Raw genomic sequence first — 27,556 nt, 5'->3', positions numbered from 1 at the left:
TTTTGTTCAAATAATAAACCGGCTGCTATTGGCACTATATTGGCCGAGGGCAATAGACACACACCGCACTGCAGGACTAGCCTGCATCTTGGACAGAACATATCTGTATTGTCTTGAAACGAACAGGCAAGATCAACCAAAATTATTATTTTTACATTGAGAAAATAAAACGATTACTCTTTTTCTTTTGTTTAACAGGAATGAATGCTCTTATATATAGTAATACATCCAAACACCATGTAAAATACTCCCTCCGTTCCTAAATACTTACAAGTCTTTCTAGAGATTTCAATATGGACTACATATAAGGATGTACATAGACGTAGTTTAGAGTGCAAATTCACTCATTTTGCTCTGTGTGTGGTCTATATTTAGGAACCGAGGGAGTACAACACTACAACAACAAAGGGAAGACGAGAGAGAGCAGAAGGAGATCCGTTACCATGAATTAAAGCATCGAACAGATCCGAGCGAGGTAGGGGGGTTCCTTACCAAGCGAATCCACTGGAGGGCGCCCGCGCCGAATCGGCGAATCTTGGAGGATCGGGGTTACGGCGGCTCGGCGGAAGGAAGAATCGATTTTTCTACCGGGAGAGACGGAGAGATATCGAGGGGAAGGGGATTATTTATTGGGTCTGGCTAGGAATCAGTCGACTGAGACTTCGGCTGACGTCAGCGTACATTTTTTATGGCGCAGCACTTGTTTTCAGCCAGGTTTTGTTACTTTTCCTAGAGGAACTAAGCCAGATTTTGCTCTACGCATCACTGCTTGTTTCTCCACTCGCGATCGTTGCATGGGCCTGCAGATCGGCCCATTTTTCTTCTTTCGCATTGCACGTCACGTGCTCGTGCTATGTTCCTTCTCTTTTTTTTTTAGATCAGTGTTCCTTCTCTTCTTTTTTAAAGATCTATGTTCCCTCTCTTCTCTGTGTACTTCTCGCATATTTTTTCTCATCATTTTTGAAAATGGGTTTGAGTTGTATAAAAATATATTTTATGACAAAGAAGTAAAATATCAAAAATGGAAAAAATAACACAAAATATAATTCCTACTCTCCATATCATCTTGCTCGCTCTTTGTTTTTCCTATCATTCTTCAAAAAACAATTTGTATTGTAAAAAAGATCTTTCATGTTAAAAAAATTAAAAACAAAATTAAAAATCTCAGTTGCATGTAGGGTTTGTCTAGGTCTCCATTGACTGAGACTTCGTGAAGACTCAGTCGACTGATGACATCAGCACAGGTACAAACCAGACCTGCTTCGTTTATGTGACTGTTTGTGTGTTTTTGCTGTTATGGGCTGGCTTTGTACTTCTACTGGGCCTTTATCTCATCTTTTTCTTTTCCCTGCGATCTGTTGCTTTTTGCCGGATTTTTTCCTCTTCTTGTACTTGGGCTGTACGAGTGCAAATATAATATGTGTTTTGCTATCCAGCTACAACCTCAGCGTTTCTCAAAAAAGCTACAACCTCAACGAGTGAGGTAACTTTTTTTGTTCAAATCATAGCATTTTTTTCTGGAAAAATTCTTGTATATGCAATACAGTGCATGCTTGTAGTGTTTTTTTAGATGGGCATATAACTTATTGTCATTTTTCGTTCATAAAAAAATACAAAGGATTTGAACACAAAGAAACGATATTGAAGAAACAATAATAATTTTGTGCTTCCTATTGCTTGCTGACGAGCTATGAAGTTGCTGCCCGCGGTTCTTAAAGTACGTAAGGACAAAGGACAACACACACATGTATATATAGTGTATACATCATTTTTGTTACATGAACAATTTCAAAAAATTACATGAACATTTTTTAAGAACCGTGAACAGTTTTAAATTTTATGGATAGTTTACAATAAATATGAATTATGTTTTCAAACACATATATAGTTTTTTAAAATACATGAACATTTACTAAGAATTGCATGAATAATTCTAGAAAATGTTTCATCGCGTATTGAAAAAATGTTCACCGCATATCGGAAAAGTGCTCAATAATTATTTTTAGAAAAAACTTGAACATGTATTTTTAAAATATTCATATACACACAAGGAAATATATTTCTACTAATGGGAAATGAAAATCATATTAAAGGGGGAAAAGAGCAAATTAACCAGATAAACAAGCGGAAAAAAATAAAAAAAATAAAATAGAGAAAGGAAAATAAAAAATAAAAAACAAAGGATAAAAACAGAAAAAGGGGAAAAGGAAAAGGGGAATGAGAAGAAAAACTGAAGTTAAAAAATTAGGAAACAAATTCACAGTTGCAGTCTTGTTGTATCGCTCGCATTTGCGGGATGATTGTGACACATGCAGTTGAAGATTTAGCGGTATACATGCAAGTGGCCAATATCCCTTGGCGCAAGTTGCAGTCGAGCACAACACTTGCAGTTGCGTGCCTAGTGACAGACATGCAACTGCCGCCCTACCCCCGATAAACACCACAGAGTTGCAGTCGGGGTGATACTTGCAGTTGCATGCCTAGTGGTAGACATGCATCTGCCACCAACCATTGACAAAAATACCACAAACCGCATAGTTGTAGTCGTGTTGCACACATGCACTTGTACTCAGGGACGACACTGGCAGTTGCGTGCCAAGTGGCAGACATACAACTGTCCCTCCCCACTGGCAAACACCATAGAGTTGCAGTCGTGGGCGACACTTGTAGTTGCATGTCTAATGACAGACATGCAACGGTCCCTTCCCTGACAAAACACCACAAGTTTGTAGTAGCGTCGAAGACATGCAGTAGCACTCCGGGGAAAACTTCCGATTGCGTACATTTTAAGACGACATGCAACTGCCCCCTCCCCACCAACAAACGACACAGAGTTGTAGTCGGGGGATGAACTTGCGATTGCATGCCTAGTGACAAACATGAAACTGCCCTCTTCCAGCAAAACACCACAGAGTTACAGTCGCATTGAAGACATGCAGTTGCACTCGAGAATGACACTTACAGTTGCATGCCTAGTGATATACATGCAATGCCCCTCCCCCGACAAAACACCATAAAGTTGCAGTTGCATTGAAGACGGGCATTTGCACTTGGGGGCGACACTTGGAGTTGCGTGTCTAATAGTAGACATGCAATTGCCCCTCCCACCGACAAACACCACAGAGTCGAGGGCGACATTTGCAGTTGCATGCCTACTGTCAGACATGCAACTACCCACCCCCCTCCTGTCATGCTCCAACAAGGTCAATTGCAGTTGTTTGGGTAGAGTACATGCAGTTGCATTCTGGGGCAACACTTGCAGTTGCATGCCTAGTGTCCGACATGCAACTACCTTACTGCGCCCACACACACTCTCCCGCCGCCCTCCAGCAAAACAAGGGTCGATTGCAGTTGAGGGTGACACTTGCATTTGCATGCCTAGCGTCAGACATGCAATTGCCCCCCCCCCCCGACCTCTCCCGCCGCCCACTGACAAAACAAAGGCCAGTTGCATTTGGATGTGTCGGCATGCAGTTTCACTCGAGGGTGACACTTGCAATTGCATGCCTAGTGTCAGACGTGCAACTTCCCCCTCTCCCGCCACACTCCGACGAAACAAAGGTCAGTTGTAGTTGGATGGGTAGACATGCAATTGCAGTCGGGGCGACACTTGCAGTTGTGTGCCTACAGTCAGACATGCAACTACGCCCCCCTCCCGATGTCCTCCGACATAACAAAAAGACTAGTTGCAATCGGGTGGGTAGGCATGCAGTTGCAGTCAAGGATGACACTTGCAGTTGCATGCCTAGTCTGCAACTACCCCCTCTCCTGCCGCCCATCGACAGAACAAAAGTCAATTGCATTCGCTTGTAGACATGCAGTTGTAGTCAAGGGCGACATTTGCAATTGCATGCCTTGTGAAAAACATGCAACTACCCCTCCCCTCTTCCACTGTTCTCCGATAGAACAAAGGTCAGTTGTAGTCGAGGCCGACACTTGCAGTTGCATGCCTAGTGTTATGTATGCAACTTTACGGTGCGCTCGTGAAAAAAAACATAGCGCATAAACACAATAAAAAATTATTTTTGGGTAATACACAAAGAAACAAAGTAAAAAAATATAGACAAGATACAAATAAGCAAATAAAACAAAAGTCCATGTAGAAAAGGCAACGACAACTCAGAATAAAAAAATTAACACAACAACATGTGAGAATAAAAATTGTTCATGTGTGTCAAATTGTAGTTCTTAAAAAATTGAATGTTCCATATTTCCTAAACAAGAAAGATAATAAATAATAAATGGAAATACAAGTAAAGAAATAAAAGGAAAATCTACTAAAAATAAATGAAAAAAGAAAGTTAAAAAGCTAGACAAGTACACGTGTATACTGTATACATACACATAGAGTCAGCTGCCCCCATTAACTTTCTTTTTCTGTACATACACGGTGCACACAACCCAGCAAAAAAGAAGAAGAAAACATACAAAGATTTACATGGACAGCTATGACAATATAAAAACAGAAAAGCACAAGAGAACGAGCTGCAAGCCACAATCCACAACCCACGTAGCGGAAGGCATACTATGCTGCTGCCAGCCTCTCAGATAGGAAAAGCCTAGTGTGTTTTGAAAAAGAAAACACATCAGCGACTGAATACAGTTCGATGAAACTTGGCGGCTAATCTCGTCGACTGAGACTTTGTAAAGTCTCAGTTGACTGATTTTTAGCGTTCCCCTTGCATGTAAGAGATGCAACCGGCCACCGCCGAGGGGAGTTGCATGTCAAGGGTTAACATGAAACTGAATAAAAAGGGCATACAACACCCCCACCTCATTTACCCCCCCCCCACCCCCACACACAAAGTTGCAGTTGTGCTGAAGACATGCAGTTGGAGTTCGTGTCGACATATGCAGTTGTCTGTCTAGTGGAGGACATGCAACTCTCCCCCATCACCGACGAACCACTACTAAGGTGAAAATCGTGTTGGAAAATGTGCGGTTGTAGTCAGTAGTTGTGTGCCTAGTGGCAAATATGCAACTACCCCCTCCCTCGGACAAAAATACCACATAGTTACAGTGGGAGGCAACACTTGTAGTTGCACGCCTAGTGGCAGACATGCAACTGACCCTCCCGACAAAATACCACACAGAGTTGCAGTCAGGTGAGGCACTTGAAGTTGCGTGCCTAGTGGCAAAAAACTGTCCACTCACCCCGAGAAAAAACATCACATATGGTTGCAGTCGGAGGCAAGACTTGCAGTTGCATGCCTACTGGCAGACATGCAAGTACCGCTTCCCGAAAAAACACCACAGAGTTGCAGTCACGTTGAAGACATGAAGTCACTTGCATGCCTAGGGATGAACATGCAACTACCACTCCTAGAAAACAACTTAGAGTTGCAGTCAGGGGCGACACTTGCAGTTGCGCGCCTAGTGGCAGACATGCAACTGCCCTCTCCCCCCAACAAATAACATCACATAGTTGCAGACGTGGGCAACACTTATAGTTGCATGCCTAGTAACAGACATGCAACTGCCCCTTCCCAACAAAACAACATAGAGTTGCAGTCACATTAAAGACATGCAATTGCAGTCAGGAGCAATACTTGCAATTGCATGCCTAGTGATTGACATGCAACTTCGATTCCTAGAAAATACCTCAGAGTTGCAGTCAGGGGTGACACTTGCAGTTGCGTGCCTAGTGACACATATGCGACCACCTCACTTTCCCGACAAAAACACCACAGAGTTGCAGTCGGTGGCAACACTTAAAATTGCATGCCTAGTGGTAGACATGCAACAATCCCTCCCGACAAAACACCACAGAATTGTAGTTGCATTATAGAGAAGCAATTGTAGTCAGGGTAACACTTTAGTTGCATGCGTCCCTAGTGTCAGACATGGAACTTTCCTTCCTCCACAAAAAACACGACATATTTTCTTTTGGGGGCAACACTTGCAGTTACATGCCTAGAGGCAGACATGAAACTATTCCCCCCCCCCCCCGATAAAAACACCACAGAGTTGCATTTGTGTTGACTACATGTAGTCGCAGTCAGGACTGACACTTGCAGTTGTGTGGCTAGCGGCGCACACATGCTACTGCCCCATCCACAGACAAAACACCACTGAGTTGCAATCACATTGAAGACATGTTGTTGCAACTGGAGCGACACTTGTAGTTGCATGCCTAGTGGTAGATATGCGATTGCCCCCTTCCCCGACAAACACCATTGAATTTTTGTAGCGTTGAAGACATAAAGTTGCAGCCCGAGGTGACACTTTGCAGTTGCGCAGGTAGTAGCATATATGCAACTACCCCTACCTCCAGTAAAAAACCAGTGAGTTGTAGTCACGTTGAAGACATGAACTTGCACTTGAGGTGACATGTGAAGTTGCATGCTTAGCAACAAACCTGCAACTTTCGCGTCCCTCAATAAAATACCATAGACTTGCGGGCATGCTTAAGACATGCATTTGCAGTCGCAGGGGTGGAGGACACTTGCAGTTGCATATATAGAGCTAGACATGCAACTACAGAAAAGAGACATTTTCTCCTCGGGACAGAAAAAATGCATTTATTCCCTGTGGAATGAATCATATTTGTGTGTTTTTTTTCAGGCGATGGGACAATAACAAAAAAAATGCAACCATTAGTGCTGCCAGGTTTGTGGACACGAGCTATTACACGTACATTTATCAGAGCATCCACCCCTAAAAAACCTAGAAAAGACGATATTATCGCACACATACATCCGAAACATGTAATTTGCATAGACGTCAAAAAGCCTACGGCAAAAAAAAAACCAAAAAAGGAATGATTCGGAAACCCCACAGACCGACACCGCATGCACGCGAAAACGAGAACAAAGCAAACGTGCCACACAGAAAACCATAATGCCCACTCGGAGAAAGCACAAGACTTATTACATTTCATTTGACGTGTGAAGGACTTAGATACGCGTTAGACAATAGTCATCCAGAAATAGCATAATGCACGATTTTAAGCCGTGCTCCAAAAAAGTATCAATAAAATAAGAAAAATAAAAATAAAATAAAAGAAGAAAAATATAGAAGTGACATAAGAAAAAAAAGAAAATAGAAACAGATTTTTTAAACAAAAACAGCAGAACAAAAAATCTATATAACGGTTTGCGAGTTGACAAAGATTTAGCAAAGCCAACACAAAATGAATGGGTTGATAAATAAAATAAAAAACAAAATGACTAAATTTAAACAAAAACAAATGGAAAATAAAAAATAACTAAAGCTAATAAATACTAGGTATGTGAAGTTTATGCCACTACTCAAACCTACACGTTGCAAAAGTCGTTGATAATACAAAAAAAAGGCCAAAAGGGGTCACACGACCCTCTCGATCAAAAAGGAGAAACAGAAAAAAGCAATGGCATCACTGCTCACGGGACAAAAAATAATCACACAGAAGCCCAAGTACATGAATGAAACGACGACCCAGGAAGAAACGAAAAGCCTAGAAGGAAAGATACGAACAAACAATCGATGGTGTAGTTAGGGCCAAGATAGCCAACAAATCCCACGTAACTCGGTCGACTGAGACTTCAGTAATTCTCAGTCGACTGAGAATTAGCACAACCGTTATTTATTTGGGTTGGAATTGGATACGAACTGGTGAGAGTGGCGAGGGAGGGACTAGTACTACCTGGCCTGTCGGGGCGTCCGATCCCTGTAGTCTGTCGGGCATCCGTCCGTCCCTTGCAAGCGTCCGATCTGACATCAACGGTTGGCATCGTTTATACTCTCCCCGTTGTATTCGATCACGTTAGCAGGGGATTTGTTCAAATTATACTATCTTTATCCGGGAAATACCCAGGAACCCTGGGTGTATATACACTTCATATGGGAAATATATTTTGATAATAATTTAAAAAAAGTCAAAATAGTTTGGAAGTTTCTTTACAATAAACTTGACTTTCTTTTGCACTAGTATATAAATTTTCACGAATAGAAAACCAGCGTCGACTTCAGGGCAAAAAAAAATCTATTTACTATTATAGGTCACTATTCACACTATTTTGATCAAAATATTTGTTTTTAAAAAAAGAAGTCAACGAGATTTTTTCTTTCTGTGGATTTTTTTCCCAGAACAATGGAAGGTCAAAGTTTATTTCAAAAATATTTTCAGAATTTGTTGACTTTCCGCTGGGTGAAGCTTATTTGGGAAGTGCACTACTCCTCTCTCGCACTAGACAAAAAGATTGGCTCATTTTGGTGGAAAACACATCTCAGCTTGCTCCAAACCTTCAAACAAGCCTGCAAATGTGTGGTTGATTCTGGTAGTACCATCCAGTTCTAGACTGATAATTGTACTGATGAGCCACTGCAACAAAAGCTCCCTGAACTTCACTCCTTTTCCAAATATGAGGTTATTTCACTTAAGGACTTTGCTGGACACTAGGACTGGGTTGAGCAGTTCCATCTAGCTCTTTCAAACCAAGCACATGAGCAATTCCTTCAACTCCATGACATTGTTCCTGTTTTGACACCTTCAGAGAAAGACAAGTGGCAGTGCCTTGGACAACATTAGAAGTACTCTTCAATGAAAATGTACAAGCATTTGTTGGGGTACCAAGAGGGGCACACTTTCTTCAATCACATCTGAGCACTTCTAGCAGACTAAAGCACAATTTTTTTTTCTGGTTAGTGGCCCATGACATAGTTAACACAAGATCCTTGATTCGAAGAGGGATGCAGCTGCATGACCCCTTCTGTCCAAATTGTGACCAAGAGACTGAAGAAACACTCATGCACCTGCTCTGGGATTGCAACTTTGCAAATAAATGTTGGGCCTCTTTGATCCCTGCAAAAAAGAGAGGCACCTCTCTTTTTGAAGATACCTTGTTTTCGAAGGCTGAGCTGCCGCCTCATTTTGGCATGGAGATAACCATGTTGGGATGCAGGAGTATTTGGATTCAGAGGAATGGTCAAAAGTATTTAGAAACATTCAACCAATACGTATCTAATATGTATTTCCGGATTCATTCTTGGTATTTCGTTGCACTGGTAGACTGGCCTTCCTTTCTTCTATGTGAACTTCAATACGTATCTAATATCACAGAGAGTTGTTAATGTGCCGGTCTGCAGTGAAATCAAGAGATTCAGGCAAACTAGGGCGGCAGAGAAGAGGATGGCAACACATGGCATGGTTAGCGACGTGGGCGAATATTGGCATTGATATCCCTCGTGCAAGAGCACACTTTTGGATTCCACAAGTGTGTAAAAATAGAGCATTCCGTGCACAAGTTAGGACCATATAACAAACTACATGTGCACAATTTCATCTCATTTTATACAGTTTTCAGGAGGTCATGTTTCTGCATCTTTTTTACAAGCGCACATGGTACGGAAATGATGTAATCTATACCTATAAATCTTTACATGCTTTCTAGGGACTTGGAAGTGTATTTGCAGGCACGACTAGTTGAAGATTTTAGTTTCCTGGTAGCACAGCATCTTCACAGGGGCCTTTTCTCCGCGCCTCATCGTGACAATCCATGCGAATCACGTCTTCCCCTGGTAATACTTGTTCACCAGTCTCTCTGAGTACTCTCCAAACGTAAGCGCTCCGTTTGGTGGAATCAACTGACATGTTTACAGAAAACAGACATTAGTAGAACAAAAAAGGAGCGGACCAGCACCAAATGCAGGTTTATGTTCATTGCGAAAAAGATGAAATGAAGTGAGGCAAGATTTTGTGATGGATAAATGACAAACCTCTTGGTGGTAAGGAATTTCACTTGGAAAGTTAAGCGTCTCATTCCTGCAAAAATAATTATAAAAGAATGATTATTCTTTTAGTACATGTAAGCAGATGTTTAACAAACCCATAATAATCACCCAGATCTTCCGGATTAATTAATACCGTACAAAATCCGATTCTGCTGGGTTTAGCTTAACTGGTCCAACGTGAAAACAGAAGTGCATTCACTATGGAGTGTAGATTCTAGTGTTTGCGCAGCACAGCGTACTGACTATTACTTTTAACCAGAGGAACAAACACAGATAACATAGTCGATCAAATGGAAGCAAAACTACACCGTCCTCACAATTTTGAGTAGAAAGTTTGCACGTACCAATCTGGTTGCATGAACATTGCAAAAGTAGAGCGCTCAACATTTGAAGCATTCACACCGCTGGGTGCCTGGAAGTAGCAGCATCAGTATGAGAAGTTACAACTGTGGGAAATTTGGGACACTAATTACCTTGTACACTACAAAACTAGGTCAACTGTTAAGCTCTTTGACATAATACCTGTACACAGTGTGGAGTTGCACATAGACGACCTCTTGATAGTATTTCAGTAGTTTCCCCAATTTGGTAAGCTAATTCATCCTCCCCAAATGTAACCTACAATATATCCAACCAAAAGGCAAATAAACGCAGAGCTGTGAGGACAATTTTAACGTAGTTATTTAGCCAACAGGTGTCAACACAGATTCTATGCAAAAATCTAACCAGCGAGGAACACAGCCGGTCTTAGTGTCTATTTCCCTGTGCAGGAAGCACAGGTATACCTTTTTTCTATAGATGTAATAATGTAAAGATGACTCTGCATAATTTACATTACATAGCTTATTATCTATATTTGACGAGAAAGCTACTGGAATTTGCAGGAACTTACCTTAACAACTCGGTCATCACGAGTCCGGATGTACAGCCCAGCTGCACTATCAGGACAGGGGACCTCCACTGAATTTTTCATAAACAGGCCACATGTAAGACCTGCATGAACAGACGAACTATTAGCTACAAAAAAAACTTCTTCAAGACAAAACCATAGCAAATGTTACAGCAACATGTACATGAAAAGAAATCCAGATAAGATGCGCATTACCTGTTAAAGACCCATGGTCAGTATGCCATCCACACCACGATGAAACAGAATCACCATCTTCTTTTTGTGTGCTGTCATATGAAGTAAGTTAATATCAATTGTTACAACTAAAAACTGGAAAGGTTGGTTGAATGATCAAGAAAGAATTTAAGATTTGATCCAATTGTAATATGCCTTTGCACAAGTGATAGTATAGTTTGCTAATGCTATTATTCTTGATGGGCTGTTTAGAGGAAGTGCAGAACCACCAAACCACAATAAACCATTCTAAATACTCTAAAAACTCCAACATAACTGAAGGTTACAAGGGTATTCACTATCTAGAGCAAATTAATTCTTTATATATGTATCTTTCATGAGTCATGTCATATGCTGGATGTACCTGAATTGTCTGGGGAAATAATACAGGAGACGCCCCTTGTGACACCTTGAACGGGAAATTGTCTGCTCAAGACTTTCACCATCATATGGTCCCACTCCGTGCTGCATTACTGCAAAACAGACAGATGTTGATCCATTTGACTAACTGGTAAACCAAACTTCAAAAGAAAGCACAATTAGAAGGCCGAGAATTAATATGGAGGACACTATTTCCAAAAGACACTTACGGGTACCATATCCATGATTCATATTTCTTATACCAATATTTTTCCTTTTGTATATTATAGTACAATGTGGTAGTTCATTAGATGCTCAAATTATTGCTCCGGTGTTGAAATAGTAGAACAATCAAGTTATCTCGGAAAAAATAACAGTTTAGCCAATAAACTAGTGGAGATCTTACAAAGACAAATGGATGTCGTTTGTCCATTAAAAGCTTAAGAAAGTTACAAGTATCCCTAGAGTTATGTAGACACATTATTGCGTTGAAAAAATTTCATCACTGGCAATTCATAACAGAGTTTGCAACTGCTATTCAAATTCATAATACATTCTAAAAAGTTGGGTATTCAACTGGCCATTTCCTCCACAATTGTACACTGTTCATAGAATATTCTAGAACCAATATATGCATCACGAGAAACAAATTTACTGTGTGGCAAATCTCCAGAGAACCATACTGAGTTACAGTACTATTTACACAGTACATACCATAGAGATCACAATGACGAGCCAACATCAAGCCAACTTCCAACATTAGCTTTCCAAGAGCTTTAAATGCTGTAAATGAAAGAATGCGAGGGCAACTTTTAATGCACTGTGAATAAATAGTCATGAACTATTGCAGGAAGCTTTTCAACACCAGGACAGTCAGTCAAGTCGTACCTATTTCAAGCTCAGGCAGATGATCAGCGGGCCAGATATTTGGTCGGCAGTACGATGGATACCTGCAGATTAAAGAAACATTAGATATCATGAAAAGGTAAACATAAGGCATAATATTGCAGCTCAAGAAGCATCTAGCAATATTAATATAAAAAATATAGAAGGGATTTATTTTTCTTTTCCTTGAGGAATTATTCAGAATAAGTAGCTAACACATCACACAATATTGAGTGATAGAAGACAATAACCGGCATTCAGATTTAATATGGACAGAGATCTCATCAAACATATTAGACTTGGGGCAATCTCATAGAACTAAATATTATCAGTAAACCAAGATGATATATTTTTATGTTAGAAGTATTATACCTAGTTACAAAGACATCGACTGGGGGCAATCTCATAGACTAAATATTATCAGAACTGAGATGATATGTTTTTATGTTAGAAATATCATACCTACTTACAAGGACATCATCAGCAGTAGGGACATCCAAAATTGGGTTGGCATAGTAGGAGCCTTTGAATGTGTCTGCATAGATGATGACAAATTACCTATGAGTTAAAATTATGCCAAGATATACAAGTTCTTAAAAAAATTAAAAATAAAACCAAAAAACTACTCTTTTGCGTTCACTATAATAGTGTTGCAATCGATTTAGGCCCCGCTCGGCTTCACTCCACTCCACGGCTTCGCTCCGGGAGCGGACGGAGCAGTAGTGCAAAATCTTGGAGCCAGCAAACAGCCGCTCCACAGATCGTAGGAGCGGTGGATTCCCGAATGGGGCCTTAATTTCATAAATGCAATAGCTAAGTTCATTTTGCTGACATTACACTAAGAATGCAAAGCGCAACTGCACAATCTTGGAGGTGCAGAGTGAACTTGGGAATGAAGTTCAACAATATCCAAGGTCTTGATTCACCTTGCAATTATCATTCAGAAACTGACAGGAGAATGCATAATTACTTAATTAGTACAAGGGTGAATGTTTACCGAGTTTCCCAGATTCAAGTTTCTCTTTCCCATGGCTCCAGCCGAAATTATACCTGTGCAGTAGCCACAACAGTTCACAAATCATTTTAAGCTAGTGATCTATGCACAAGCATCAATACTCACAGTGTGCTCACTGCTCACTGAGAACTATCCAACTTGACATGAACAGAAGCACATATTGTATATCAACCAAAACTAGGATCTCTTAAGTCTGAAGTGCAGCAGGCATAACCGAATTCTTGATGGAAAAACCACATAACCATGTAACCGGTTACTAATACTACCTGCTGTCCGGGTCCTCAAGTTCTTTCTTCACATCTTCAGGGAGGTTTGCAACTCTGACAGGCAGCAAATAAGGGACAGATGTCAGATACATTCCGCATTTGGGCACTGAACTGAATCCTGCACTGAAATTAGGGGCCAGAGACACGTATACATACTTCGGCGCCAAGTGCAGGAGCGTTCTCCTCAGAGCTGGGAAATCGGGCACCTGAACGCGCAGAAAGCAAAAAAGGCACGCTTAAAATTCAGTTTGGCTGAAGGAATGAACCCCATGGCTTGGCTCTGCCCGGATCGCCGTACGCAATCGCAAGGGACGGATACTCACGCCGGAAATGGAGATGATGCCGAGCCCGTCGGGGCCGAGCCCCTCCTCGATCTTGCCGCTCAGGTCCCTGCCCCGCTCCTGCGCGTCAGTCAGTCTGTCAGAACCAGAGGAAGCGCGAAACCAGCCGCCGCGCGAGGCGAGGCGGGGAGAAGCGAAGGGGGGACGCGCACCTTGAGGTCGGCGAAGGGGATGGAGACCGTGCGGACGGACGGCGGCATGACGGCGGCGCGGCAGCGGACACGGCGGGGCAAGGCGCGGTCTTGGCCCCGGTCTCCGTTCCGGACGGCTGGTGCCCAAGTGGATCGCGCCCCCACGACACTGCCCACCTCCATCTATATCCCCCTCGCTGGCGCACGCGCCGGTCGCTGTCCCCCCGACCCGACTGACGGAGGGTGGCGTGCGGTTGCGCGGTGGTTTGGTCGTTGGCGCTGCGGCGCGGCGAGAAGGAATTGAGTAATTGGGGGCAGTGGCACGGTGCCCGGCCCCGGCACGCCACCGCAGCGTTTGTGCCGTGTGCGCCGCCTCCGCCCGCCGGCCGCCGCCGCCTTTGTTATCTGCAGTTGCCACCTAATTTGACCTCACCACCGTGAAACTGAATCTTGTTTTTCCTTTTGGGAAAAGGCCAAATAGTAAAACATTAAAGTCAAAGCCAGTCTTACCAAGATTATCCTTACAGAAACAGAAAACTGAATATAGGTCCTTGAGAAAAATGACGTCGTCCACTTCCTAAACTCGATCCCGCATCTCGACCTGTGTTGAGCAGAGCCACGAGACGTCGGTGACAACGATACCGCCAAAATAAGAATGTGGCGAAGAGGGCTGGACGACCACCCCGGGTCCGACCAGACAGATCAGGGAAGGCCTAACCTCGTTAGCTTCCCGGTGAAGACAAAGCTGACCGAACTTCACAAGCGAGTTGCAGGTGAGAGAAATAACTAGAGGACCAAGACACAAAGTGTTGTCCACTCGTACAGTGGTTTTGAAAGTTACCTGCAAAACACAAAGACGGATCCAGGTATGCCGCTTCAGACGAGTAGCGACCAAACAACCCCACCCTTACCTTCGTCACAATCAAAATTGACCAGGAGCAGGAGAAACATTATTCATAAAGCGCACATCGCCATCATCACCACCACAACACCGCCATCGAGAAGCAGATCCGAACCTTAAAAGCCTAATTACATCACCATAACATAGATCGACCCCCCGCCCACCACCACCACCACCAGAGTGGCTGACGGGGGAGGAGGGGCCTGGACGACAAGGAATGGTAGGAATGGCTTGCCCCTTTTTCCGCGGGAGAGAAAAGGAGTTTCGGGACACAACACATCTGGTTAGTACTTGACTATCAGTACATTATTGTTTTTTAGAACTACACAATTAGTACATGAACATCAAGACATATTGTTGGTTTACTCCTATCAAGCCATTCATCCTTGTAGTAATGTGTGTAGTACGGAGTACTTAGAATTATCCTCGGGTGTTTGCAAGATGTTGGTCACATACTCCTCTCTTTTGGTTTGTTAGGCATGCGGGTTATTGCTTTATCGTAAATGGGAGAAACTAGGTATTACTTATTTCTTCTGTAAAGAAATATAGGAGCATTTAGATCACTACTTTGGTACTCTTATATTTCTTTACAGAAGGAGTACTTGCCATATGAAGTATATAATTAGAACTTCTTTTGAATGTGAATTTAATAGTATATATTTTATTGACCAAATTGATGAAGTATAAAATATAGGTGTGCCTTGTAAATTAAAAGGGATGTAGTAGTGACTTGGTGTGTGTATTATCATACATCTACCTCTTCTCCACTGCTGAAACCTACCGGTAGGACTTGCACATTGGCACATCGCGACATTTGTTAAAGTGTTATTCTAATTCGGCAATGGGCTAATTTTGTTTTCACACATGTGACGAGAGGAACCAACATTTGTTGATATTCTTTTTGGATTTTTTTTTCTAGAGATCCTTTCTAAGTGTAGTTCATTGATTTACTTAAGAGGTTTTCTTTTTTGATTTTGGTTTACTTAGAGTTCAAACTCAAGACTTGAGGGCCAAGTGAATGACACACAATCTATCTCCCTTAGTGGTCGTTGTCTTCCCATACGGAATGACGAACGATGGGGGAATTGTGGTGGCGTGTGGTTGCAGTGGTTTGCTCATTGTCACCATCGATGAAGGTTTGTGAGGGGCTAAGAAAGTGTGTGTGTGTGTGGGGGGGGGGGTATCTCTATGTCTCACAATCCTCCTCTTCCTTATCAATTGTTACCTAATTTGAGCTCGCTATTGTGAAATTGAAATTCTTATGTGCCATTATACCTCGCCATCTGCCGGGCTGGGCCAGGCTTCGGGCCGGGCGTACCAAAACCCGAGGCAGAAAATCTAGGCCCGAACCTGACTCGGCCCGGCTGTCGGGCCTCGTTTTTAGGCCCATGCCCGGCCCGACAGTGATAAATCCTGCCGGGCCTCGGGTCGGGCCCCTTCCCTAAAACACAAAAATGCCAAGCCCAGGCCCGGCCTGACGTGTGCTTCAGGCTCAAAACTCAGGCCTAAGGCCTGGCCCATGGGCAAGACCGGGCCGGGTCGGGTCGGGCCGGTCGGGCCGAGTATCCCATGGCCAGGTATATGTGCCATGCAATACATGAATGTTGAGATGTACAGATTACTGGTCTACTCCACTCCATATCAAGTGATTAATTCTTATCGTAAGGTCAATATGTACTGTTATCCTCAAATAATTGCAAAATGGTAGTTATATAGTTAGTTGATACGTCTCCAATGTATCTATAATTTATGAAGTATTCATGCTATTATATTATCAATCTTGGATGTTTTATATGCATTTATATGCTATTTTATATGGTCTTTGGGACTAACCTATTAACCTAGGGCCCAGTGCCAGTTTCTGTTTTTTCCTTGTTTTAGAATATCGCAGAAAAGGAAAACCAAACGGAGTCCAATTGACCTGAAACTTGACGGAGCTTATTTTTGGACTAGAAGAAGGCCACGGAGTCAAAGAGTTGGGCCAGAAGAGTCCCGGGCTGCCCACGAGGGTGGGGGGCGCGCCCACCCCCCTGGGCGCGCCTCCCTGCCTCGTGGACAGCCCGGAGACCCCCTGACTTGTTCTCGACGCCAATACCTCTCATATATACCCAAACTTCCAGAAAGAAACCTAGATCGGAAGTTCCGCCGCCGCAAGCCTCTGTAGCCACGAGAAATCAAACTAGGCCCTCTCCGGCACCCTGCCGGAGGGGGCCATCATCACCGGTGGCCATGGAGGAGTATCCCGGAGAGGCCATCATCGCCATGAAGGCCAAGGACCAGAGGGAGAACCTTTCCCCATCCAGGGGGAGGCCATGGAGGAGGAAGCACAAGGGGGAGAACCTCTCCTCCTCTCTCTTGGTGGCACCAGAGTGCCATCGAGAGGGGAATCATCGCCGCGGTGATCGTCTTCATCAACATCACCATCCTCATCTCTTTTACACGGTCCACTCTCCCGCACCCTGCTGTAATCCCTACTTGAACATGGTGCTTTATGCCACATATTATGATCCAATGATGTGTTGCCATCCTATGATGTTTTGAGTAGATATCCTTTGTCTTTGGGTTGATTGATGATCTAGATTGGTACGAGTTGTATGTTTTATTTTGGTGCTGTCCTATGGTGCCCTCCGTGCCGCGCAAGCGTGAGGGATTCCCGCTGTAGGGTGTTGCAATACGTTCATGATTCGCTTATAGTGGGTTGGTGAGTGACTGAAATACAAACCCGAGTAAGGGGGTTGTTGCGTATGGGAATAAAGAGGACTTGATGCTTTAATGCTATGGTTGGGTTTTACCCTTAATGATCTTTAGTAGTTGCGGATGCTTGCTAGAGTTCCAATCATAAGTGCATATGATCCAAGTAGAGAAAGTATGTTAGCTTATGCCTCTCCCTCATATGAAATTGCAATGACGACTACCGGTCTTGTTAATAATTGCCTAGGACAATTCCGCACACCGATCCATCATTATTCCACACTCGCTATTTATAATATTTAGTAATATATTCTAACTTTATGATAACGGCACCTACTTTTATGTTTTATCTCTCCGATATCATACAAAGTTATCCTCTTCATACCCACAACGTAGTTTTATTTCTCGTTGCTAGTTGGAAGCAAACGTTCGGTGTACGTAGAGTCGTATCAGTGGCAGATAGGGCTTGAGAGAATATTGATCTTACCTTTAGCTCCTTGTGGGTTCGACACTCCATACTTATCATTTCCACCTTTGGAAATTGCTACGATGATTCCCTGCACTTGGGGATTATCATTAGTGACTTTAGGGGAAGAATTCCAACTCCCCCAAAATCCAATGGTCTTGGTAATCAAAGAGACCCTAGTGTGTGCATTATTGTGTCTATTGAAACCTATTAGTAGGCCTTGACACTTAGTTGCTATGTACCTTCAACTTCTTGTAAGCTAGCACCCTCAAAGAAGTACTTGGAAGGAATGTCGAAGTATAACTCGACAATTGTCAATAAAGAGCCGCCTTGCAAGCACCCATCCAAATGATATTGCATAGACATTCTCCAACCTCCATGGGTATCAAGTGAAGTTTAAACCCGAAGTGTGCCTTTGGAGTTCATGGAGGAATTTTACATCCTTGATGTCAAAGAGGAATCAAAGTAAGTCCAACGGAAATCAATGACATACTGGACATGTAGGTGCAAAGATCCTTCAAGAATGGTGCAACGCCTTGCTACCTCTTGAGCACTGTGTTGGTGTTCCCTTGAAGAGGAAAGGGTGATGCAGCAAAGTAGCGTAAGTATTTCCCTCAGTTTTTGAGAACCAAGGTATCAATCCAGTAGGAGGCTACGCGCGAGTCCCTCGCACCTACACAAACAAATAAATCCTCGCAACCAACGCGATAAGGGGTTGTCAATCCCTACACGGTCACTTACGAGAGTAAGATATGATAGGATAATATTTTGGTATTTTTGTGATAAAGATGCAAAGTAAAATAAAAGCAAAGTAAAAAGCAACGGAAATAACTAAGTGTTGGAAGATTAATATGATGAAGATAGACCCCGGGGCCATAGGTTTCACTAGTGGATTCTCTCAAGAGCATAAGTATTTTACGGTGGTGAACAAATTACTGTTGAGCAATTGACAGAATTGAGCATAGTTATGAGAATATCTAGGTATGATCATGTATATAGGCATCACGTCCGAGACAAGTAGACCGACTCCTGCCTGCATCTACTACTATTACTCCACACATCGACCGCTATCCAGCATGCATCTAGAGTATTAAGTTCATAAGAACAGAGTAACGCCTTAAGCAAGATGACATGATGTAGGGGGATAAATTCATGCAATATGATAAAAAACCCATCTTGTTATCCTCGATGGCAACAATACAATACGTGCCTTGCTGCCCCTACTGTCACTGGGAAAGGACACCGCAAGATTGAACCCAAAGCTAAGCACTTCTCCCATTGCAAGAAAGATCAATCTAGTAGGCCAAACCAAACTGATAATTCGAAGAGACTTGCAAAGATAACCAATCATACATAAAAGAATTCAGAAGATTCAAATATTGTTCATAGATAAACTTGATCATAAACCCACAATTCATCGGTCTCAACAAACACACCGCAAAAGAAGATTACATCGAATAGATCTCCACGAGAGAGGGGGAGAACATTGTATTGAGATCCAAAAAGAGAGAGGAAGCCATCTAGCTAATAACTATGGACCCGAAGGTCTGAGGTAAACTACTCACACTTCATCGGAGAGGCTATGGTGTTGATGTAGAAGCCCTCCGTGATGGGTGCCCCCTCCGGCGGAGCTCCGGAACAGGCCCCAAGGATGGGATCTCGTGGGTACAGAAGGTTGCGGCGGTGGAATTAGGTTTTTGGCTCCGTATCTGATCGTTTGGGGGTACGTAGGTATATATAGGAGGAAGGAGTACGTCGGTGGAGCAACGTGGGGCCCACGAGGGTGGAGGGCGCGCCCAGGGGGGTAGGCGCGCCCCCTACCTCATGGATTCCTGGAAGCTTCCTTGACGTAGGGTCCAAGTCTCCTGGATCATGTTCATTCCAAAAATCACGTTCCCGAAGGTTTCATTCCATTTGGACTCCGTTTGATATTCTTTTTCTGCGAAACTCTGAAATAGGCAAAAAACAGCAATTCTGGGCTGGGCCTCCGGTTAATAGGTTAGTCCCAAAAATAATTAAAAGTGAATAAGAAAGCCCAATAATGTCCAAAACAGAAGATAATATAGCATGGAGCAATAAAAAATTATAGATACGTTGGAGACGTATCAAGCATCCCCAAGCTTAATTCCTGCTCGTCCTCAAGTAGGTAAATGATAAAAACAGAATTTTTTATGTGGAATGCTACTAGGCATAATTTCAATGTAATTCTTCTTAATTGTGGTATGAATATTCAAATCCGAAAGATTCAAGATAAAAGTTCATATTGGCATAAAAATAATAATACTTCAAGCATACTAACTAAGCAATTATGTCCTCTCAAAATAACATGGCCAAAGAAAGTTCATCCCCACAAAATCATATAGTTTAGTCATGCTCCATTTTCGTCACACAAGAATGCTCTCATCATGCACAACCCCGATGACAAGCCAAGCAATTGTTTCATACTTTAGTAATTTCAAACTTTTTCAACCTTCACGCAATACATGAGCGTGAGCCATGGATATAGCACTATGGGTGGTATAGAATATGATGATGGGGGTTATGTGGAGAAGACAAAAAAGGAGAAAGTCTCGCATCAACGAGGCTAATCAATGAGCTATGGAGATGCCCATCGATTGATGTTAATGCAAGGAGTAGGGATTGCCATGCAACGGATGCACTAGAGCTATAAATATATGAAAGCTCAACAAAAGAAACTAAGTGGGTGTGCATCCAACTTGCTTGCTTACGAAGACCTAGGGCACTTGAGGAGGCCCATTGTTGGAATATACAAGCCAAGTTCTATAATGAAAATTTCCCACTAGTATATGAAAGTGACAAAACAAGAGACTCTCTATCATGAAGATTATGGTGCTACTTTGAAGCACAAGTGTGGTAAAGGATAGTAACATTGTCCCTTCTCTCTTTTTCTCTCATTTTTTGGGCCTTCTCTTTTTTATGGCCTTTCTCTCTTTTTTATTCCTCACTTGGGACAATGCTCTAGAAAATGATGATCATCACACTTCCATTTATTTACAACTCAATGATTACAACTCGATACTAGAACAAAGTATGACTCTATATGAATGCCTCCGGCAGTGTACTGGGATATGCAATGAACCAAGAGTGACATGTATGAAAGAATTATGAATGGTGGCTTTGCCACAAATACTATGTCAACTACATGATCATGCAAAGCAATATGACAATGATGAACGTGTCATGATAAACGGAATGGTGGAAAGTTGCATGGCAATATATCTCGGAATGGCTATGGAAATGCCATAATAGGTAGGTATGGTGGCTGTTTTGAGGAAGATATAAGGAGGTTTATGTGTGAAAGAGCGTATCATATCACGGGGTTTGGATGCACTCGCGAAGTTTGCACCAACTCTCAATGTGAGAAAGGGCAATGCACGGTACCGAAGAGGCTAGCAATGGTGGAAAGGTGAGAGTGCGTATAATCCATGGACTCAACATTAGTCATAAAGAACTCACATACTTATTGAAAAAATCTAGAAGTCATCAAAAACCAAGCACTACGCGCATGCTCCTAGGGGGATAGATTGGTAGGAAAAGACCATCGCTCGTCCCCGACCGCCACTCATAAGGAGGACAATCAAAGAACACGTCATGTTTCAAATTTGTTACATAACGTTTACCATACGTGCATGCTACGGGACTTGCAAACTTCAACACAAGTATTTCTCAAATTCACAACTACTCAACTAGCACAACTTTAATATCACTACCTCCATGTCTCAAAACAATCATCAAGCATCAAACTTCTCTTAGTATTCAAAAACACTAATAAGAAAGTTTTTACTAATCTTGAATACCTAGCATATTAGGATTTTTAAGCAAATTACCATGCTATTTAAGACTCTCAAAATAATCTAAGTGAAGCATGAGAGATCAATAGTTTCTATAAAACAAATCCACCACCGTGCTCTAAAAGATATAAGTGAAGTACTAGAGCAAAAACTATATAACTCAAAAGATATAAGTGAAGCACATAGAGTATTCTAATAATTTCCAGAATCATGTGTGTCTCTCTCACAAGGGGTGTACAGCAAGGATGATTGTGGTAAACTAAAAATCAAAGACTCAAATCATACAAGACGCTCCAAGCAAAACACATATCATGTGGTGAATAAAAATATAGCTCCAAGTAAAGTTACCGATGGAAGTAGACGAAAGAGGGGATGCCTTCCGGGGCATCCCCAAGCTTTGGCTTTTTGGTGTCCTTAGATTATCTTGGGGGTGCCATGGGCATCCCCAAGCTTAGGCTCTTGCCACTCCTTGTTCCATAATCCATCAAATCTTTCACCCAACACTTGAAAACTTCACAACACAAAACTTAACAGAAAATCTCGTGAGCTCCGTTAGCGAAAGAAAACAAAAGACCACTTCAAGGTACTGTAATGAACTCATTCTTTATTTATATCGGTGTTAAACCTACTGTATTCCAACTTCTCTATGGTTTATAAACTCTTTTACTAGCCATAGATTCATCAAAATAAGCAAACAACACACGAAAAACAGAATCTGTCAAAAACAGAACAGTCTGTAGTAATCTGTAACTAACGCAAACTTCTGGAACTCCAAAAAATCAGCCAAAATAGGACGACCTAGAAAATTTGTTTGATGATCAGAAGCAATTGGAATCAATATTTTATCACGTTCTGGTGATTTGTAACAATTGTTTTTGTGAACAGAAAGTTTCTGGAATTTTCTGCAAGATCAAATAACTACCATCCAAGAAGATCCTATAGGTTTAACTTGGCACAAACACTAATTAAAACAGAAAAACACATCTAACCAGAGGCTAGAACAAATATTTATTCCTAAACAGAAGCAAAAAGCAAAAAAACCTAAAAATAAAATTGGGTTGCCTCCCAACAAGCGCTATCGTTTAACGCCCCTAGCTAGGCATAATAGCAAGGATAGATCTAGGTATTGCCATCTTTGGTAGGCAATCCATAAGTGGCTCTCATAATAGATTCATATGGTAGTTTTATTTTCTTCCTAGGGAAGTGTTCCATGCCTTTCTTTAATGGAAATTGGAATCTAATATTCCCTTCTTCATATCAATAATTGCACCAATCGTTCTAAGGAAAGGTCTACCAAGAATAATAGGACATGAAGGATTGCAATCTATATCAAGAACAATAAAATCTACGGGCACATAGTTCCTATTTGCAACAATAAGAACATCATTAATTCTTCCCATAGGTTTCTTAATAGTGGAATCCGCAAGGTGCAAGTTTAAAGAGCAATCATCAAAATCACGGAAACCTAGCAAATCGCACAAAGTTTTTGGAATCGTGGAAACACTAGCACCCAAATCACACAAAGCATAGCATTCATGATCTTTAATCTTAATTTTAATAGTAGGTTCCCAACTCATCATAAAGTTTTCTAGGGATAGAAACTTCCAACTCAAGCTTTTCTTCATAAGATTGCATCAAGGCATCAACGATATGTTTGGTAAAAGCTTTATTTTGACTATAAGCATGAGGAGAATTTAGCACGGATTGCAACAAGGAAATACAATCTATCAAAGAGCAATTATCATAATTAAATTCCTTGAAATCCAAAATAGTGGGTTTATTAATATCTAGGGTTTTGTTCTCTTCAATCCCACTTTTATCAATTTTAGCATCAAAATCTAAAAACTCCGAATTTTTGGAACGCCTTCTAGGTAAAAGTGGATCATATTCAGTCCCATCATTATCAAGATTCATATTGCAAAACAAGGATTTAATAGGGGACACATCAATAACTTTTAGATCTTCATCTTTATTTTCATAGAAATCCGGTTTAGCGGCCATCTTATTAACTAAGGTAGCCTGCTTATCCGATATTTCAGCTATCAACTTTTCAAGACGGGCAATTTGGGATCTCAACCCAGCAAATTCTTTAAACATATCATCGAGCTCTTTATTCATATAACTCATAAAGCTTTTTTGTTCCTTAAGCTCGTTTCTGAAGAAATTATTATGCTCAAATTGCAAAACCATAAAACTCTTGACGTTGCTTTCGATCTCTTCTAACCTTTTAAGGTGAAGATCACCAAATCTAGGTAGAGCCATCGTGACAAACAAGAAATCCAACACACGAGCAAACAAGAAGCAAGCGAAAAAGAGGCGAACTGAAAAGAGAGGGCAAATAAAACGGCAAGGGTGAAGTGGGGGAGAGGAAAACGAGAGGCAAATGGCAAATAATGTAATGCGGGAGATAAGGGTTTGTGATGGGTACTTGGTATGTTGACTTTTGCGTAGACCTCCCCGGCAACGGCGCCAGAAATCCTTCTTGCTACCTCTTGAGCACTGCGTTGGTTTTCCCTTGAAGAGGAAAGGGTGATGCAGCAAAGTAGCGTAAGTATTTCCCTCAGTTTTTGAGAACCAAGGTATCAACCCAGTAGGAGGCTACGCGCGAGTCCCTCGCACCTACACAAACAAATAAATCCTCGCAACCAATGCGATAAGGGGTTGTCAATCCCTACACGGTCACTTACGAGAGTAAGATATGATAGATATGATAGGATAATATTTTTGGTATTTTTGTGATAAAGATGCAAAGTAAAATAAAAGCAAAGTAAAAAGCAACGGAAATAACTAAGTGTTGGAAGATTAATATGATGAAGATAGACCCGGGGGCCATAGGTTTCACTAGTGGATTCTCTCAAGAGCATAAGTATTTTACGGTGGGTGAACAAATTACTGTTGAGCAATTGACAGAATTGAACATAGTTATGAGCATATCTAGGTATGATCATGTATATAGGCATCACGTCCGAGACAAGTAGAACGACTCCTGCCTGCATCTACTACTATTACTCCACACATCGACCGCTATCCAGCATGCATCTAGAGTATTAAGTTCATAAGAACAGAGTAACGCCTTAAGCAAGATGACATGATGTAGAGGGATAAATTCATGCAATATGATAAAAACCCCATCTTGTTATCCTCGATGGCAACAATACAATACGTGCCTTGCTGCCCCTACTGTCACTGGGAAAGGACACCGCAAGATTGAACCCAAAGCTAAGCACTTCTCCCATTGCAAGAAAGATCAATCTAGTAGGCCAAACCAAACTGATAATTCGAAGAGACTTGCAAAGATAACCAATCATACATAAAAGAATTCAGAAGATTCAAATATTGTTCATAGATAAACTTGATCATAAACCCACAATTCATCGGTCTCAACAAACACACCGCAAAAGAAGATTACATCGAATAGATCTCCACGAGAGAGGGGGAGAACATTGTATTGAGATCCAAAAAGAGAGAGGAAGCCATCTAGCTAATAACTATGGAACCCGAAGGTCTGAGGTAAACTACTCACACTTCATCGGAGAGGCTATGGTGTTGATGTAGAAGCCCTCCGTGATGGGTGCCCCCTCCGGCGGAGCTTCGGAACAGGCCCCAAGATGGGATCTCGTGGGTACAGAAGGTTGCGGCGGTGGAATTAGGTTTTTGGCTCCGTATCTGATCGTTTGGGGGTACGTAGGTATATATAGGAGGAAGGAGTACGTCGGTGGAGCAACGTGGGGCCCACGAGGGTGGAGGGCGCGCCCCCCTACCTCGTGGCTTCCTCGAAGCTTCCTTTACGTAGGTTCCAAGTCTCCTGGATCATGTTCGTTCCAAAAATCACGTTCCCGAAGGTTTCATTCCGTTTGGACTCCGTTTGATATTCTTTTTCTGCGAAACTCTGAAATAGGCAAAAAACAGCAATTCTGGGCTGGGCATCCGGTTAATCGGTTAGTCCCAAAAATAATAAAAAGTGAATAATAAAGCCTAATAATGTCCAAAACAGAAGATAATATAGCATGGAGCAATCAAAAATTATAGATACGTTGGAGACGTATCACGCCTCACGAGAACAATGGCTACATTCTAAAGTTAGCTTTTGAAGAACTCAGAACATACGTAAGCACTAGCAGACTAAGTGTCCTTTATGCCCGAGCCTTTGTCCGGAGACTAAGAACATCTCTAGCAGACCCCGTATCATGCTGCGACCCGCAAAATAATCGTCAAAATACGGGTCCGCGCGGAAAATCCTGCCCGACCAGACCCCGCAAACGCGTCCGACCCGTAATTTTTTTGTGGGGAGCGGCATAATTCCCCTCCCAACCCGCGAAAACGTGGGTTCCCCCTCGCCCCATCGACGCCCTGTATATAGCGGTAGCGGTTGGCGGGGGGGGGGGGGGTGACATTTCAGCCCGCGCTTTTCCCTACCCACTGCCGCCCCTCTCCCCCTGCCCCGCGCTTTCCCCACCTAGCCGCCGGGATCACGCCGGAGGGCTGCCACACGCCCGAGCTTGCCCTCCGCCACTTCCTCCTGCGTCGTCGGGCCGGAAAGTTGCAGATCGGCGGCTGTTCGACGCGGCGGCCGGATTTGGCGTTTCCGGCCACCGGTGGCGGCGCCAAGCCATGGATTGGTCAGGGAGCACCCCGTGCAGCCTCGACAAAGCCCCAGCGCTGCATGCAGGTACTGGTTCGTCCTGTAGCTGCCGTCGTCTGTTTGCCGCCAAGGATTCGGTCGCTTGTCCGCCGGGCTCGGCGCTCGCGCAGCGGCTCGCCAGCTCGCCGATGCCGCTCATACAATGTGACAACTGCACGCGGACAATGCTGCAGCTAACTTCTGGCACGTCGAAGCACCCCAGATGGGGTATTCTTCACATGCGAAAACGATGGGGTATGTGTTGTTTTCATTCGGCTTTGTCACCCTATTCTTCGGTTCAATTTCGATAGCTTATGGACATCGTCATGTGTGTAGGAAGAGGGATGCTTATTTTGGTTTTGGGAAGAAGAATACATTGATTTATTGATAGAAAGAAACTTAATAGATGTTCGTGCACTCCATAGTAGAATTGAGGTTAATGATGTGGGAGCATATGCAATTAGAGAAGAAACTAGAGGGGAAGCAATGTCTACTTCTTTAGAACCAAAAAAGAAGAATGAAGAATGCAAGATCAAGAATCCGCAGAGCAACAACGAATGCATGGAGAAGATATTGGTCCAACTAGTGGGAGCAGTTATGAAAGTTGGATATCTTCTAAAATGCATAATTGTAGTTCTTGTTTTCTTTGGTCTTACTATTCTAGCAAATGTTTGGTGAATTACTATGAATCCAATGCCGTTGAAGAAAATAAAAAAGTACAGAAATGTGTTTTCATGTCTGAAATTGAAATGCAAATTCGGATTTGCGGGCTGGCGCGGGTGGCGGCCGAGCAGACCCCGCAAGGCCGACCCGTAAAAGAGCATATTCTGCGAATATTCTTTTTTACGGGTCCATTTTGAGGGGTCTAAATCTGCCGCCGCCCGCGCCGGCCCGCAAAGCCGTTTTTTCGTGAACTGTATACGCGTTTTGCGGGTCGGCAATATACGGATCTTCTAGTGATGCTCTAATCTGCGTACAAGGTAGTGCGGGGCGACCAAACATGCACACCCTCTCCGCGCTCGCTTTGGGCAGTCCAAGTGCGGCACAGAGTGCATGTATTTTTTTCTTTTCTTTATTTTTTAATTTTTCTTTTTAATGAAATTCATAAAATGTTAATTTTTTTAAAAAATTGGTCACAATTTTTTTTTGTAAATTTTTAAAACGTTTGAGGATATTTTTTTTTACAAATTCAGAACATGTTCAATATTTAGAAATGTTCCAGTTAAAAATAAA

General features: G+C 42.4%; 1 protein-coding gene across 1 annotated transcript; it reads right to left on the bottom strand.

Moving 5' to 3' along the window:
• Positions 1–9,128: 9,128 nt before the first annotated feature.
• LOC123183004 (uncharacterized) lies at positions 9,129–14,271 on the bottom strand. Its single transcript, XM_044595724.1, has 15 exons — positions 13,854–14,271; positions 13,684–13,761; positions 13,517–13,566; positions 13,361–13,414; positions 13,077–13,129; positions 12,542–12,614; positions 12,083–12,144; positions 11,909–11,977; positions 11,199–11,307; positions 10,817–10,887; positions 10,604–10,704; positions 10,234–10,329; positions 10,056–10,123; positions 9,697–9,742; positions 9,129–9,564 (listed from the first exon to the last, which is right to left on the bottom strand). Exons 1-15 carry the CDS (start codon positions 14,013–14,015, stop codon positions 9,484–9,486), a joined length of 1,173 nt encoding a protein of 390 aa, XP_044451659.1. The 5' UTR covers positions 14,016–14,271; the 3' UTR covers positions 9,129–9,483.
• Between the last annotated feature and the right edge of the window lie 13,285 nt (positions 14,272–27,556).

The sequence above is a fragment of the Triticum aestivum genome, chromosome 1D (genome assembly GCF_018294505.1).
Source record: "Triticum aestivum cultivar Chinese Spring chromosome 1D, IWGSC CS RefSeq v2.1, whole genome shotgun sequence".
NCBI classification, from domain to species: domain Eukaryota; kingdom Viridiplantae; phylum Streptophyta; class Magnoliopsida; order Poales; family Poaceae; genus Triticum; species Triticum aestivum.
This window is presented reverse-complemented; position numbering and strand designations above follow the sequence as displayed.